Source organism: Myxine glutinosa, chromosome 9 (assembly GCF_964187855.1).
Source record: "Myxine glutinosa chromosome 9, kmMyxGlut1.1, whole genome shotgun sequence".
In the NCBI taxonomy this organism is placed as follows: Eukaryota; Metazoa; Chordata; class Myxini; order Myxiniformes; family Myxinidae; genus Myxine; species Myxine glutinosa.
In genome coordinates this window covers 121,777,105-121,791,579 of record NC_136269.1, presented here as the reverse complement: position 1 = coordinate 121,791,579, position 14,475 = coordinate 121,777,105, and the positions used below count along the sequence as shown (strand labels likewise).

Here is a 14,475-nt window from a genome sequence, read left to right as displayed (position 1 = left end):
AACTGCTGAGGTGGGTCAGAGATGGGTCCTGAATACATTTGATCTGGGTGTCTGCATGAAAGCCCTTCCCATCATCTGGCGCTGGCCAAATGAATTTGCTAGTCATGTAGTAACGATTGGACCCTTCCACACATCCATGAACTACATCGGGATGCTCACTGGACACAAGATGCGTGGTTCTGGATATGCAGAGATTCTCTTTGAGGCACAACTAGTAACAAGTGGATCTCTCAAAGGTGTTCTCAGTGGAAAGGCCTACGCAAAGTCCCTCTTTTGCCTCAAAACAGTGTGTGAGGCAATGGAGAGGCTGTTGATGGAGAGATTCACTGAGGAGGAGAACATCATGATCTCTGACCCTGCTGTGCTTCTCAGAATGACCCAGTCTTGCAACCGAGAGCACCTCGATGAAGCCCTCAAAGACCCCTCAACTCTACTCCTCATCAAAAATTTGCATAAAATTTGCATAATTTTGCATAAAATTTGCAGCAGTAATTTGCATAAAAATGGTATGTGGGACATTTTTTCAGCTTGGGGCCATAGCTAGTCATTTTCTACACATTTTTTCCAATCTAGAAACACTGATTAGAAGTATATCTCCGGGGGGTGCAGGGGGACCTAGTCTTCCTACTAGACTAGATACATCATTCCATATGTCTATGGTGATGAAAAGGCTCTTTGTTGCCCTCTTTCAATCTGTGCTTGAACAAGGCCATGGGGCAAGAGTGGGGAGGCAATTATGGAGGCAAAGGAAGGATGATAATGGCAAATATAATTCCAGAAGTGTCTGTTTTATTTTTCTTTATTTGTGTTTGTTTTACTTCTACGCGCTCCTGAACCGCTGGATGGAATGAGTTGAAAACTCGTGGTTGTACCCGGGCAGTTCCTGGAGAGGTCCAGGAGGTTCAGTGTGGAGAAAGGACCCCAATTATCTCGATGTAAATGTGTATCTATAGGACCACCTGGGAGGATTGGGGACCGAAGACATGACCTATAGGCCCTTGTTGGAATCCTCATGTGGCATATCTGTCCATTCTGTACATAATTCCTGAAAATCCATGAGGAGCGCTCACTCTCGGGAGCCCGGACGCCATATATCCGCACTCGTATTCGACCATCTATAAATTGTGTATGTATATAGACATCATAGAAGTGAGGGAATTCCAGCCGGGCTATTTGTGAATTAAAATTAGTGAGACGAGGGGATGCACACCCCAAACTCTACGAATGAAGACTTCTATCATCATGGTTCGGGAAACGCACTTTTGATTCATCGGTCCAACTACAAGAAATTATAAACTTTGCAAATATTGAACGTGATTAATCAACAAACGCATCAAAATGACTAAACCATAAAGATCAAAGTGCGTTGAAGACAAGGAAACTGCTGTACCATACAACCAATCAGACACCAGACATGGTGGCACCTGCAAAATAAATAAATAGATATATTAATAGGAAGACTTCCTGCAGTTGTATTTTCTGCATAACAGCTGTTTTTCACTGCATTCAGGGTGGCAAAATAAAAAAAATAAAGAATGACCATGTCTCGTAATTCTGGAAATGTCACAAATTTCCAGTCTCCCTCAAATTTGAACAGCGATGTCCATGAATTGTTATCAAACTCTCCATGGAAATCTCCACGCATGGCTGGTGGACTTCCTCTCTGGTCGTAGTCAACGTGTGGCCCTGAATGGGTTTCTCTCATCTCCTCTTCCTGTTCATGCTGGAGTTCCCCAAGGTAGTGTTCTGGGCCCTGTGCTTTTTCTGGTCTTCATCAATGATCTCTCTGACTCTCTTGAAAATCCTCTCTATCTCTTTGCTGACGACTCTACTCTCTGTCGCTCCATTCCTCATCCCTCAGATCGGCAGTCTGCAGCCTCCTCACTCTCTGCAGACCTTGACAAAATCACAGACTGGGCAAACAAGTGGAACATGTCTTTCAATCCTGATAAATCTCACACTCTTACGATGTCTCTCCGAAAAGACCGACTGGACAACCCTCCCATCCACTTTCTGAATAATCCTCTCCAAGAAGTTCTGTCACTCAAGCTTTTGGGTCTCACTATTTGCCATGATCTTTCCTGGGAAAAGCACATTTCAAATCTGGCCTCCAAAGCCAGTCGCCGACTGGGCATCCTCCGTCGTGCGAAGTCCTTCCTTGGCACACCTGAGCTCCTCACCACATACAAGGCTTTCATCCACAGCTCTATGGAATACTGCTCTCCCCTCTGGTCTGGTGCTCCTGCCTCACACCTAGCTCGTCTTCACGCTGTTGAAACCAAAGCGTTCAGAATCATTGGAATCTCCCGCGATGAAGCTAACTCCAAGGGCCTCTCACTCACTCACCGCAGGCAGGTTGGTGGTCTTTCCGTCTTCTACCGACTCCTCTCTGGCCTTGCCTCCCAGCTCTCTCTGGGCTCTGTCCCCCAAATATTCCTACAGGTCGCACAAGATCTGCCTGCAACCCTCTTATGGTTAAACTGCCAAAATCAAGACTTTCTGCTCACCTTCACTCCTTCATTCCTCTTTTCTCCCGCCTCTGGAACAAACTCCCTCACTCTCTTCAATCCCACTCCACCCTCCAGGTCTTTAAAACAGCTGTTCACCACCATCTCTTATCCTCCCCCATCCAAAACCTTGATCTTTTCTACCCCCGCTAATTTCGGTCCCCTTGTGTTTTATACCTCTCCCCCCCCCCCCCCACCCCTTCCCACACCTCCTCCCCCCAAGCCCTCTCCCTCCCACACTTCTCCCTGCTCTCAAATGTTGTAGTTGTGTGCTTCCCCTTCTCTCCCCATCTTGTCTTCCGCTCCCTCTTTTTGTATATTTTGTTTGTCTGGTTGATTTGTTTGTGAAATAAATGTTAGCTCTTTCACGAGCCTCGATTCAGTATACAAAAAAAAACAAAAAAAAACAACAAAACTCAATGCTGCCAAGACTGACGTGCTCGCTAGTCCATCGGTCCTTAAGAAGCTTCAACATCATGTACATTTTATGTACATCATCAATGTGTACATTTTAAAATATCACTGATAACCTTGAAAGCCAAACACAACTTGGTTCCTGCCTAAATGTCTCACCTAATCCTACCTTACATCACTGCAAGAAGGTTCCAGTCTAATAACGGGAATCTCCAGGTACTTCCTGACATGAAAATGAAGAATCTTGGTAATGGAGCATTCTTCAGAAACACTCAACGGTAACTCTCTGCCTTTTAAGACTCGGGTCAACTTCACTAACTATGGTTTTTAAATATCATGAAAATTTTAAACAATTATTACCTCGTCCTTTTTCTCTATAGGATCTAAGGCTTGTAGTGGAGCTGCCGCACACACATCTCACACACTTGGACATACAGACAAATACATGAGACACAACACAGGACTGTTCGACAAGAAAAAAAACAGCCACTGATCTTGGTCGAAGTGTCCGGGGCACTCTGGGTGCCACAGATGAAACAACAAAGGAGCTTATGGTTAAATGTCCCATTATGTCTGGAGATGTAACAGAATATATTTTGACCATCTGATCATTTATTGGATGGTTACATCTGCAGCCCTGCCTCTATCACCTGAAAGTGCTCCCAGGTGTCGCAACGTGGAGTTAGGATTGCTAGGAAGCTCTGTCAGGTTCCAGCCGTGTCTAGAGAACAAGGAAACAAGTACATGCCTGGTTATCGATCACACGTAAATCAACACCCAGACCACATATATAAAAAAAAATAACCACCTTTAGAGGCCATTTTTCCCCACAAAGCGGGGGTTGGCCTTTTTCGGGCACCGTGGTTGTTATTGTTTTTTGGTCCCCTTTTTGAAGCAATGTTTTACGGCCGGATGCCCTTCCTGACGCCAACCCTTTTTGTCGCCTTTTTACGACAAACAGGGAATTACCAGTGAACTGGTACTCAATTAGCCGACCTCGGAAGGATGACAGGCTGAGTCAACCCCCCTGGCGTTAATTCGGTGATCGACCGGGATTCGAACCCAGGATCCTTGGCACCCTAAGCCGGCACCCTAGCCGCTAGCCCAACACCAGAGTTATGATGTTTGTAAATAAAACAAGAGTGAAGTCGATGGAGCGCCCTCGCAAACCCCCATGCTTACCAACTTAATAGAGAAAAGTTGAAAGATGACAAGAAGTTCCACCAGGAATGACCAAAATAAAATTAAAATTAAATAAAATTGACGATAAAATACGATAAATAAAAATAATGAAATTACAAATCAATAAGCAAAATATACTGAAATCCAAATAAGTTTGTATTAACCTGGTGAGCATAATCAAATCATGACATTTGGCTTTTGGTGTGTTTTCACCAACAGCCATTCATTGCAAACAGAAAGGAGTCAAAAACAAATCTCCTTTCTAGTGAGGCTGGCAGGACATGGTTTATAGATGCATCAGATATGTGCACTCGCCATTGAGTTGTCTAGTGTGGGTTTGAATCTCGATCCATCTGCAAACTGTCATCCTGGTGTTTCACCAACAACCATGCCAGCGAAGAGGTTCTATTTGGCATCTAAGATGACGATGAAACTTGCCAGCTGAACTACAGCACTCGTCCACTCCATGCTGATACACATCCATGGATTGGTTCCCTTCCCAAGGGGTGGGCTGGCATTACTAAAATAAAAGGTTGGCTGACTGATACTGCAGGTAACAGTGTAGCAGTTAACGCCGCTTGTTTGCAACGGGCAGTTTTGTGTTTTGACACACTGCAATGAAGAGCTTGAAGTAGCGATTTCAACTGTAATATCTTGTTTTACAGCTGCAAAAATCGTCGTAAACTATGTAATAGATGCGTAAGTAGGGTAGATTAGGGTAGATATGTGGAAGTCAGTAAGCTATGTGTGGATTTGGCTTTGGATGCCATAGGCAGAGAGTCTGGAGAGGGAGACGGCCCTGACCTCATGTCCGACATCGAGGGCCGACATCCATTGGGTGAGTGAGTAGAAGCAGTATGTCCAGGGTAGAGTGACCCGGTCTAAATCCAAATTGGTGATCTGATATGAGGTTGTTGGAGAAAAGGAAGGATTTCATATCAACTGTGATGAAGGATTCCATTACCTTGCTGATGATTGGAAGTAAGCCGATAGGTTTGCAGTTAAAGGGGATCAGTTTTCCACTTTTTTATGTAACGCAGTGATGTTGGCTCATTTCCAAGCAATGGAAGATGACCTAGGGCAAATAATAGGGTGAAAAGAGCAGAAAGAAGATGTGCAAGAGCAGCAGAGCAGGATTTTAGGACATGTGAGCTAATGTCGTCTGGTCCATTTGCAGAATTCATAGAGGGTCAATAGAACCTTCTCCACCTTCTCAGGTGAAAAAGCCACAGAGTCCAGGCACAGTTGGATACGACGGGGAAGAATGGGTACCGAGAGTGAGCGGTTACGGACACACGATTTGAAAGGAAACACAGAAATGAGGTATTTAGCCTTCTCACAAGGGGACTCGGCTGTGGTGCCATTTGAAGTGAGGGAAAGGATGGAAGTGGAGCATATACCAAAGACCGACTTGACAAGGCACCACCAGGTTTTAGAGGAAGTTGACAAAGTTCAGGAACTATCGAGCAATACATACAAATACCCAAACCAAACAGCACTAGTAAAACATCGGTCAGACAAAAACCATAACATCTGTGCATTGTTACAATAGCTGTTCCTTTACAGTCCTGCTGAGAGGTGGTACCTGGAGAATGGCTCAGAGCGGCTAATAGGAAAGCCGCTTGCGTAGAAGTTTGTGTCGATTTTTGCACAATGCACCGTGACATGTGCTTTTCTTTTTTCCACGAGGTCCCAGTAGCGCTCCTGCACCCCCCCACCCCCAGAAGGAAATAATAATGCACAGAGTTCAATGAATAGCATTATAACAAAGAGAAAAGAGTGATGTAATAACCGAATGCCTCATGGGCACATTACCTCTGCCTGGATCCCTGTTGGCTCCTTGCTGGAAAAGCTGCTAAGAGCGTTACGGGCAATGCGGTAAAACATTGCCAGAGACACTGACTTCCCCTGCGTAGTTTGAGGTATGGAGAGAGCATGTTGTATGAATAACCACACTTAGCAACACAACAGCTGTTATACGAGAAAATATTCTCATTGTTGTGGTGCAGGATCACCTGAATCTGCCTTACGGGCCTTTATATCTGGAATGGCTACAAAGTCCCTGTGCACACAGTTGGAATTTATCTGTATGCTCCCCTCCATTCTCCACACAAATTTGAATTTTTCTTCATTTTCTTCTGGACATCTTCTTCCATGTTGAGGGTTGCAGGTCATAAAAGCAGCTCCTGACAGCTGTTTTGAGGTCTTCAACTGTTGTTAGGCAGAGATGAGAAATCTTCTCTTTCAGAATGCCCCAAAGCGAGTTGTCACATGTTGTTAAGTCCGGACTTCGAGAAGGCCACACTATCTCAGATTCACGTCCAATCCATCGTACACTGAATTTGTCATTGAAATATTCTCTAACTGTGAGAGCGTAATGTGCTGGTGCACCATCTTGTTGCAGGACAGCTGTTTCCTCGAGACCTCTCTCACACAGTTGTGGAACAAACCACGTCTGAAGCATTTTCAAATAAGCAGTGTGATTGACACTTGTATCAAAAAAATCTGGCCCTATGAAGTGATCTTCTGAAATTGCTGCCCACATCATGACATGAGGAGGATGCTGTTCAATTTCCTCATAAAAATGAGGATTTTCTTTGCACCAAAAATAAACATTCCTGGATTGATTGCTGAGGTAAATAGCACACTCATCCGGAAAAAAAACACGCTTTGTCTTGATTTAATGGTGGGAAATCGCTGCAGAAGAGCCTTGCTCTAAATCAAGTCAAATCAAGAACACTTCCTGTTGAAAAAAACGTTCTTCTCCCATGCCCGCATCATGTCGCGCGTAGGAGCTGGCTTATCGAACTTCTGCAAAAACCTTGTCCTTATGTCTTCAAAACTTTCTCCTTCTCGTGCACGGTCGTGAACCCAAACACAAGGAAATCAGTCTCTCTTTACCTCCGCCACAAAAGGTGGATGGAGGTCATGTTTTCACCACTGTCTGTCTGTCTGTTTATCCGTTTGTTTGTGAACAAGATATCTCAAAATTTGTGGACGGATTCAGATGAAATTTGGCAGAGAGGTAGCGTATGTGACAAGGACAAAATTGTTAGATTTTGGTGAAGATATGGATCTGGCTAGGATAATTTTTAAGTGATTCTTCAACATTGGGAGATAGGGCCAAAAACGATACATAGCAGGATATCTCAAAAAGTTGTGGATGGATTTGGACAAAACTTGGACAGGTTGGGTGTGTGACAAGGAAGAATCGATTAAATTTTGGTGAAGATCTGGATCCGGATCCGGCTTGTATAATTTTTTAAGCGATTCCTCACCATTGGGAGAAAGGCCCAAAAACGATACATAGCAGGATAACTCAAAAAGTTGTGGATGGATGATTTTGATTAAATGTGATTCTGTATTGTGATTTTCTGGTCTACACTGGGATACAAAACGTAAACTGTTCACCTGGCGGAGGTATGCTCTTTACTGAGTGCCGTTCTCGTCTATCGTGTACTCACTGGTGTCCGTCATGCTGAAGCCATACCTGGATAACAAATAAAACTAGAATGGCACTCAGTAGAGAGCATAACTCCGCCTGGTTTTGGCTATATCACTCAATGGTGAAGAATCACTTAAAAATTTATACTAGCTGGATCCGGATCCGGATCTTCACCAAAATTGAATCGATTCTTCCTCGTCACACACTCAACCTGTCCAACAAGTTTCGTCCAAATCCATCCTTAACTTTTTGAGATATCCTGATATGTATCGTTTTTGGCCCTATCTCCCGATGGTGAAGAATCACTTAAAAAATGATTGTAGCCGGATCCGAATCAGGATCTTCACCAAAATCTAATCATTTCGTCCTTGTCACATACGCTACATCTCTGCCAAATTTCGTCCGAGTCCATCCACAACTTTTTGAGATATATTTTGTTCACAAACGGACAGACAAACGGACAAACAGACAGACAGGTGTGAAAACATAACCTCCATCCACCTTTGGTGGCGGAGGTAACAAATAAGTAACCGAGGACCCATTATGCATAGGGACTTTGTGGCCACTCTGTACAAAGAGAATGCTGTTCCTGCAACCACTACATTATGAGTCACTTGTGCTCACACCGCTACATTACTGCAAAATAGGCTAGTGCTATCTACATATTGCATAAGCAATAACACAGCCGGTGTTTAACTATCCCTTCGCAGGCACAACCATGCACGTCGCATGTACATTCAACTTCGGATCTGCAATGGTATTCATCTGTTTACATACAATACATAACACAGGCTGTTTACTATCAGTCAACTTGGTTAGAATTTGCCTTTTCCTGTATATAAACTTTTTCGTCAATATTCTTAACCCTCAAGAGCTACACATTTCTCTCAAATGAAGTCAATTGCAGCATAGGGGGGACAAATGCTATATGTGAACTCAAATCATAAGTGATACAAAATGAGAAACAAAAGGTGATTTGCTGACCTTGAAGCAGCACTTATGCAGATCCTTCAGGACTCCATTGTCCTGATGTTTCCTATCCATCGTGGGCAGGTGTTTGACCTTAACACCAGTCTGTCTACCAAATCCCTCCAAACTGGACCCATTTGAAGGCAAGTCACATGTGCTGGCAGCTCGGCCACATGGTCGGATTCCTGCCCAGAGCTGAACACCATTCAGGAGATAAATGGGTCGTGGGTTTGGGTGTTGGGTGGGGGGAAGAAAGGCTTGCATGGACTGATAGTGACTCCTCTGTGAAGGCACCTTATGACAAAACGAAATTCCGTGGACTTGTGATGGATAAATTCAATTCTTACTCATGCTGATGTACTCTTACTCATGCTAATCTAAAGTTTACCTGACTCATGATGTCAAATCATTTAATTGATTTGGTATAAACATGAAATACAATTATTTTTATCAATATGCAGAGCACGATACTTGCAAAAACCACCCCCCCCCCTCCCAAAAACGTTGCCATGGATACATCAAATTGTCCATTTCATTAAGATTCAAATTGACGATCTTAATCAAAGCTCGGGTCAATTAGATTAAAATGGATGATTTTTCAGATGGACAGGGTCTGCGAGCGGCAAATTTGTTTGGTGGAGATGATGTAAAATGCCCTAATATTTTGTCCTAGTACTGCTAAACGAAAGGTTTGTGAAAAGGGCCAATTAGGCGATTTGTGTTCTCGTGTTGAAATATATAATTCAATTAAAATAAAATAAAGATATTAAAGGTTGTACAAAAAAAGGAAATTCGGAAGTTTATCACCATTGATGCAGCGTCTTTTACACCACCTTATCTAACACATTACATTAGTTCTCCGTGCCTGTTGTTTGTGTCATTTATGATGTCACTAAAAACAGTAAGTTTCCTGTTGGAATGACTTCAATTTTGTTTGATTGCAGACAGGTAGACAGAGTTAAAAAAAAAAATCTCACTCCTATCTGCGGATGTACGATCGGGACTAATTCAGAACCAAAGTAGTGTAAAACTACAGGTTCGTTTTCTGATTTGTGTTAAATATATAAGATTCAATTGAAATCACGTTGTTCCTCAATCATAAACTGACGTTTGTAGGCAGGCAGACAGACAGAGAGACAGACAAAGTGAACCAATTGCTTGACATCACTCTTTTGGCTTTGCACACGTGGGGTAATAAAATGCGGAAGGTCTTGGATGAACAACTACATAATGAACTTACCAAGGAAATGCATGGATTGAACAACTAAACATCTTAGAAAAACATGTCGACAAAAGGTTACGAGAAGGATCTGCTCGGTCTCCTCAAGAACGATGCCAAGCGTCAATTTAAACAAGCTATCAGAGATGGAAACAAAGCAAGAGCTGGAGAGCAAAGTAAAGACTTCAAAACTCAAACGATTACACAATAAAGTGAGAAAGCTGAACCTAAAAAGTGGGGAAAACTTATCTCTACTAAAGTATATTTCCTTAGCAATCCTCACAAATTTTCCAAGAAATTGGTAAACAAAGACAACAATGGCATGGCTACTTTTAGTTACTTTAGCTACTCCATTAGTTAAGTGAATACTTTAGCTATGTGAGCAAGGATAAAAAGAAATACCATCCATGATTGAAGGGCACGAAAAGACCACCATAACCAAAGAAGCCCTTCATTACCAAGCCACCTGGTATGTTAGAACTGATGAAGTACCTAAGGGAACGAAAGAGTTCCAATGATCCAGGAACCAACCGTATAACCTACTACGTTTGGAGGAAGTGACCAGAAACAGCCACAACTTCTTCATGACAAACAACCATATGAAGAACAACTTCTTTATGACATCGTATGCAGCATTTGGAGAAAAGGAACCATACTGATGAGCTGGAGGATCGGTGAAGCACATATAATAAATAGCACCGCAAAGCAGGCGTAACCCCTCAGCCCATGCATGGTGAAAGGAAGCATTGATGATAATTTGTTATTTGAAGCGAAGTTGTATAGGCCTACCGATTTTGCAGTAAAGAATTTTCATGATAGTGGCGATGTGTGGATATAATTATTGAACAGAATTGAACCGTGGTGGCCATATTGAAAATCGCAGTGTGCCCATGAACCTTCCTCTACTCAACCCCAACACACACTGTAAAAATGGATTTAATCAGACAAGCCGTTCTGCTCGAAATTGATGGAAACCAATTTCAAGATGGCTGCCGTGGCGGCCATATTGAAAATCGCAGCACTCCCATTTCGAAAGGAACCTTCCTCTACTCAACCCCAACACACTGCAAAAATGGATTTAATCGGACAAGCCGTTCTGCTCGAAATTGACGGAAACCAAAAGTTGACGGACGCCCGGATGGCTGCCGTGGCGGTCATATTGAAAATCGCAGCACGCCCATTTTGAAAGGAACCTTCCTCTACTCAACCCCAACACACACTGCAAAAATGGATTTAATCGGACAAGCCGTTCTCCTTGAAATTGACGGAAACCAAAAGTTGACAGACGCCCGGACGCCCGCCCGCCCGGATGACGCCCGTGACGACAATACCCCTTCGCCCAATTTGGGCTGAGGGGTGAAAACTAGAACGGCATTCAATAGAGGGCAAACCTCCGCCTGGCTGAACAGTTTATGTTTTGTTTTCCACAGATAGGTCCGATCTGGATCCGGACCTAAACCAAAATCCAATCGGCTTGTTATTGTCACCGAACCAACTCATCCACCTAGTTTTGTCATAATCCGTCCACAACTTTTTAAAATATCATGCGATACAGTATATAGTTTTTGGTCCTATCACTCAATGGTGAAAAATCACTTTAAAAAAAATTCTGATCGGGATCCCTATTTGAATCTTCACCAAAATCGAAATGATTCATCCTCTTCACACACACAACCTGGCCACCAAGGTTTGTCCGAATCCATCCATAACTTTTTGAGACATCATGCTATATATCAGTTTTAGCCCCATCACTCAATGGTGAAGAATCACTTTAAAAATTCTCATATCCGGATCCGGATCTTCACCAAAATCTAATCATGTTGTCCTTGTCATATACGCTACCTCTCCACCAATTTTTTTCTGAATCCGTCCACAACATTTTGAGATATTTTGTTCACAAACAAACTGACAAATGTGAAATGATAACCTCCACCCACCTTCGGTGGCCAAGGTAACGACAGCACATCTCATCCATACTTCAGACCAATCACAATAAAGAACTCTCGTGGTAATCTCACGATAGACCTTCTTGCTCAGAGGACTATTGTACCTAGATGATTGACAATAGCTACATTGACCAGATTTTTTTTAATGCCGTGATCAAATGTTGGTACATCACTGGTGGTGAAGGTTGTGGTCAAGTTTCATCGAAATTGCATGTGTAGTTTCAGGGGAAAATGCAAATTCCTATTTTGAGGGGTCAAACCTGGACCCACTTTGACCCCTGGTAAACCCCCTTAGACCCAGGTTTTTTTTAATGCCGTGAACAAACTTTAGTCACAATACAACAAATATCATTTGTGCCAAATTTGGTCACAATCCCATCAGCTGTTTCGGAGAAGACGTTTCAAGTGTTTACGGACGGACTGATGGAGACGCGCCATCGCAAAAGCTCCCCTGAACTTCGTTCCAGGTGAGCTAATAATTAATTAATTAACATATGTGGGAAAATTACATGCCAAGACCAGGACTCAAACCCAGGTCCTCTGGTGAACCGTACTAGTGCTCTACCTGGTAACCACCTTTAGAGGCCATTTTTCCCCGCAAGCGGGGGTTGGCCTTTTTCGGGAACCGTGATTGTTGTTGTTTTTCGGTCCCCTTTTTGAAGCATCTTCCCGAGCTCTACCTGGTATTAAAGAATAATTGCCTCCAACACCAACTACATCGCTGCATTCAAGGACAAGATCTTGTACTTTGATCCATGTACAACTGTACATCCCCAATGATAAAAATGCCAACAAGCTAATTCCAGCTGCAGTAAACAGAAGCAACTCAATCTACCTGCAACAAGAGGCCCCCAAAACCCAGATCTCAACAGGAGAGGATCAGCACAAGCAACGTGACCCAAAGAAAGACCAGCACCGAGTTTGCCCCCGATCGAATCGTGTAACAACCAAATGCAAAAAGATGTTGGAAAATGTCGAAGAACTGAGGAGAAGCTGCGTGATCCCACCACACCGTCACTCCCATGGAGAACCAGCAACTAAGGCAAAGACAGCATCTCAAGTACGGCTCACGGTTCTTTTACAGAGTAACAGAGCAAAGTACAAACAACAACAACAGGCATTTTAAGGCCATTTTCCCTGCTAGAGCGGGGGTTAGCCTTGCGGTCCCCATGACAATCTTCTCCATTTTGCCCTATTTTCTGCATCTCCCCTCGTTAACCCCCTTGCCCGCATTTCTTCTTCCACCATCTTTAGCCAAGTCTTTCTCGGTCTTCCCCGTCCTCTACTTCCTTCTACATTCATTTCCATCACTCTTCTCAACCAGTCACTTTCATCCTTCCTCAACACATGACCAAACCAACTCAACCTGTTTCTCTTCACAGCATCCATCACAGGCTCTATTCTCATCATCTTTCACAATTCATCACTTCTTCTACACGCAATTCATCACAATTCATCACTTTCGCTTTCGCACGTAACAGAGCAAAGTGTAGACACTTTTTTGTGCATGTCATGTGATCATTCAGAGACGTGAACCACACCTTGCCCATCTCACCCCTCCTTCTTCCCGAGTGTGTTTGCGGTGGTGCCTTAATGCTTACGTACACGGTTATGCCAGTAATTCCATGCCCACACCCACCACTCCAACACATGCCCTTTCCCTTCCCTCCTGTTCCTTCTATTCCCCACACACCCAAAAACCTCTTTGATTTCTCTATCCACTCCTTCCACACCACCCTACACTCATTCCTCTCTCCCCTTATCATCCATTTTCTCAATTTAGCCTGGCACTCAACTCCACCATTTGTTTATCTAATAAATAGATGACCCTTCGATCAATGATTGCCTTTTGCAATATTTTTCTAATGTGCTGTTTAATTTTTGGGAAATGACAAAGACAATTCATTCTCGGGGAAATTTACTTAACTCATTGACCAAACATGTCAAATAGGGTTTGGAAGCTCATCCAGGATCCGTTGCACCAGGTGCTTAATATGGAACTGGAACCTTTCTGTCCCTCTTCCTCATGTTACCCTGGCTATGCTCCTGCGGTAAATACCCCAAGAGCAGAGTCAACCCAGTCACCATGGTTACAACGATGTGGTTGCTCCTCACTCTGCAGCCGTACATGCTCTTCTTCTACTTCATCCTCCAGTTTCTGCCGTTCTTCGGCTAGGAGGCCAAAGGTTACATTGTGATGTAGAATTTGAGCAAGAAAAGGATTAAAATAGCACAAAAAGATGTGGAAAATGCAGGGAACAAGTTGTTTTGTGTTGCATGTTTTCCATGTTATTAGCTGTCCAAGTGAGGAACGCAAGCATGTGGTGGAATCAGCGATTACTTTAGCAGCAAACCCAGGCCCACAGTACGAAGTCCAACTGTGTGTTAAGCTAATTAAAGTCCTTCTGTCCCATTGGAAAGTGCAAGCTAGCACAAAGAGTTTATACATGGTAGGTCGAGGTCTGGGGTATACCTGAGAGCTCTTCATATGGAACAAGATAACGACAATAAGCTTCTTGAAGACGTGCGAGGCGGTCCTGAGAAGAGCGAGGAATTCCCAGGTCATCCGCAAGACGCTGCCAACAACGGGCATCCCGCAAGTTCTGCGTTCCACCCAACATCTCCGTTAGCATGGAAAGAGAGGCCAGGTCAAGTTCACAGCCACCTAGATGAGAGGAAAAGCAGATCTGGTTGAGAAAGGCCATCAGAAGAATGAACAAATACCATTTGAATGGGAAGGAAATACACAGGGGGAAAACAGATATGGAAGGTTGATGAGTACATAAGTTGTAG

General features: G+C 43.5%; 1 protein-coding gene across 4 annotated transcripts in view; it reads right to left on the bottom strand.

The window, feature by feature from the left end:
- Nucleotides 1-14,475, bottom strand: part of LOC137434994 (protein Jumonji) — a 61,070-nt gene that overhangs the window by 15,052 nt on the left and 31,543 nt on the right. For all 4 annotated transcript variants that reach the window (XM_068128304.2, XM_068128303.2, XM_068128307.2 and 1 more), the window contains 6 exons: nucleotides 14,156-14,347; nucleotides 13,742-13,854; nucleotides 8,533-8,712; nucleotides 5,919-6,011; nucleotides 5,689-5,807; nucleotides 3,572-3,642 (listed from right to left, as the gene is read on the bottom strand). In XM_068128304.2, the coding sequence (XP_067984405.2) occupies nucleotides 3,572-3,642; nucleotides 5,689-5,807; nucleotides 5,919-6,011; nucleotides 8,533-8,712; nucleotides 13,742-13,854; nucleotides 14,156-14,347 (768 nt within the window). The remainder of the gene's footprint in view (nucleotides 1-3,571; nucleotides 3,643-5,688; nucleotides 5,808-5,918; nucleotides 6,012-8,532; nucleotides 8,713-13,741; nucleotides 13,855-14,155; nucleotides 14,348-14,475) is intronic.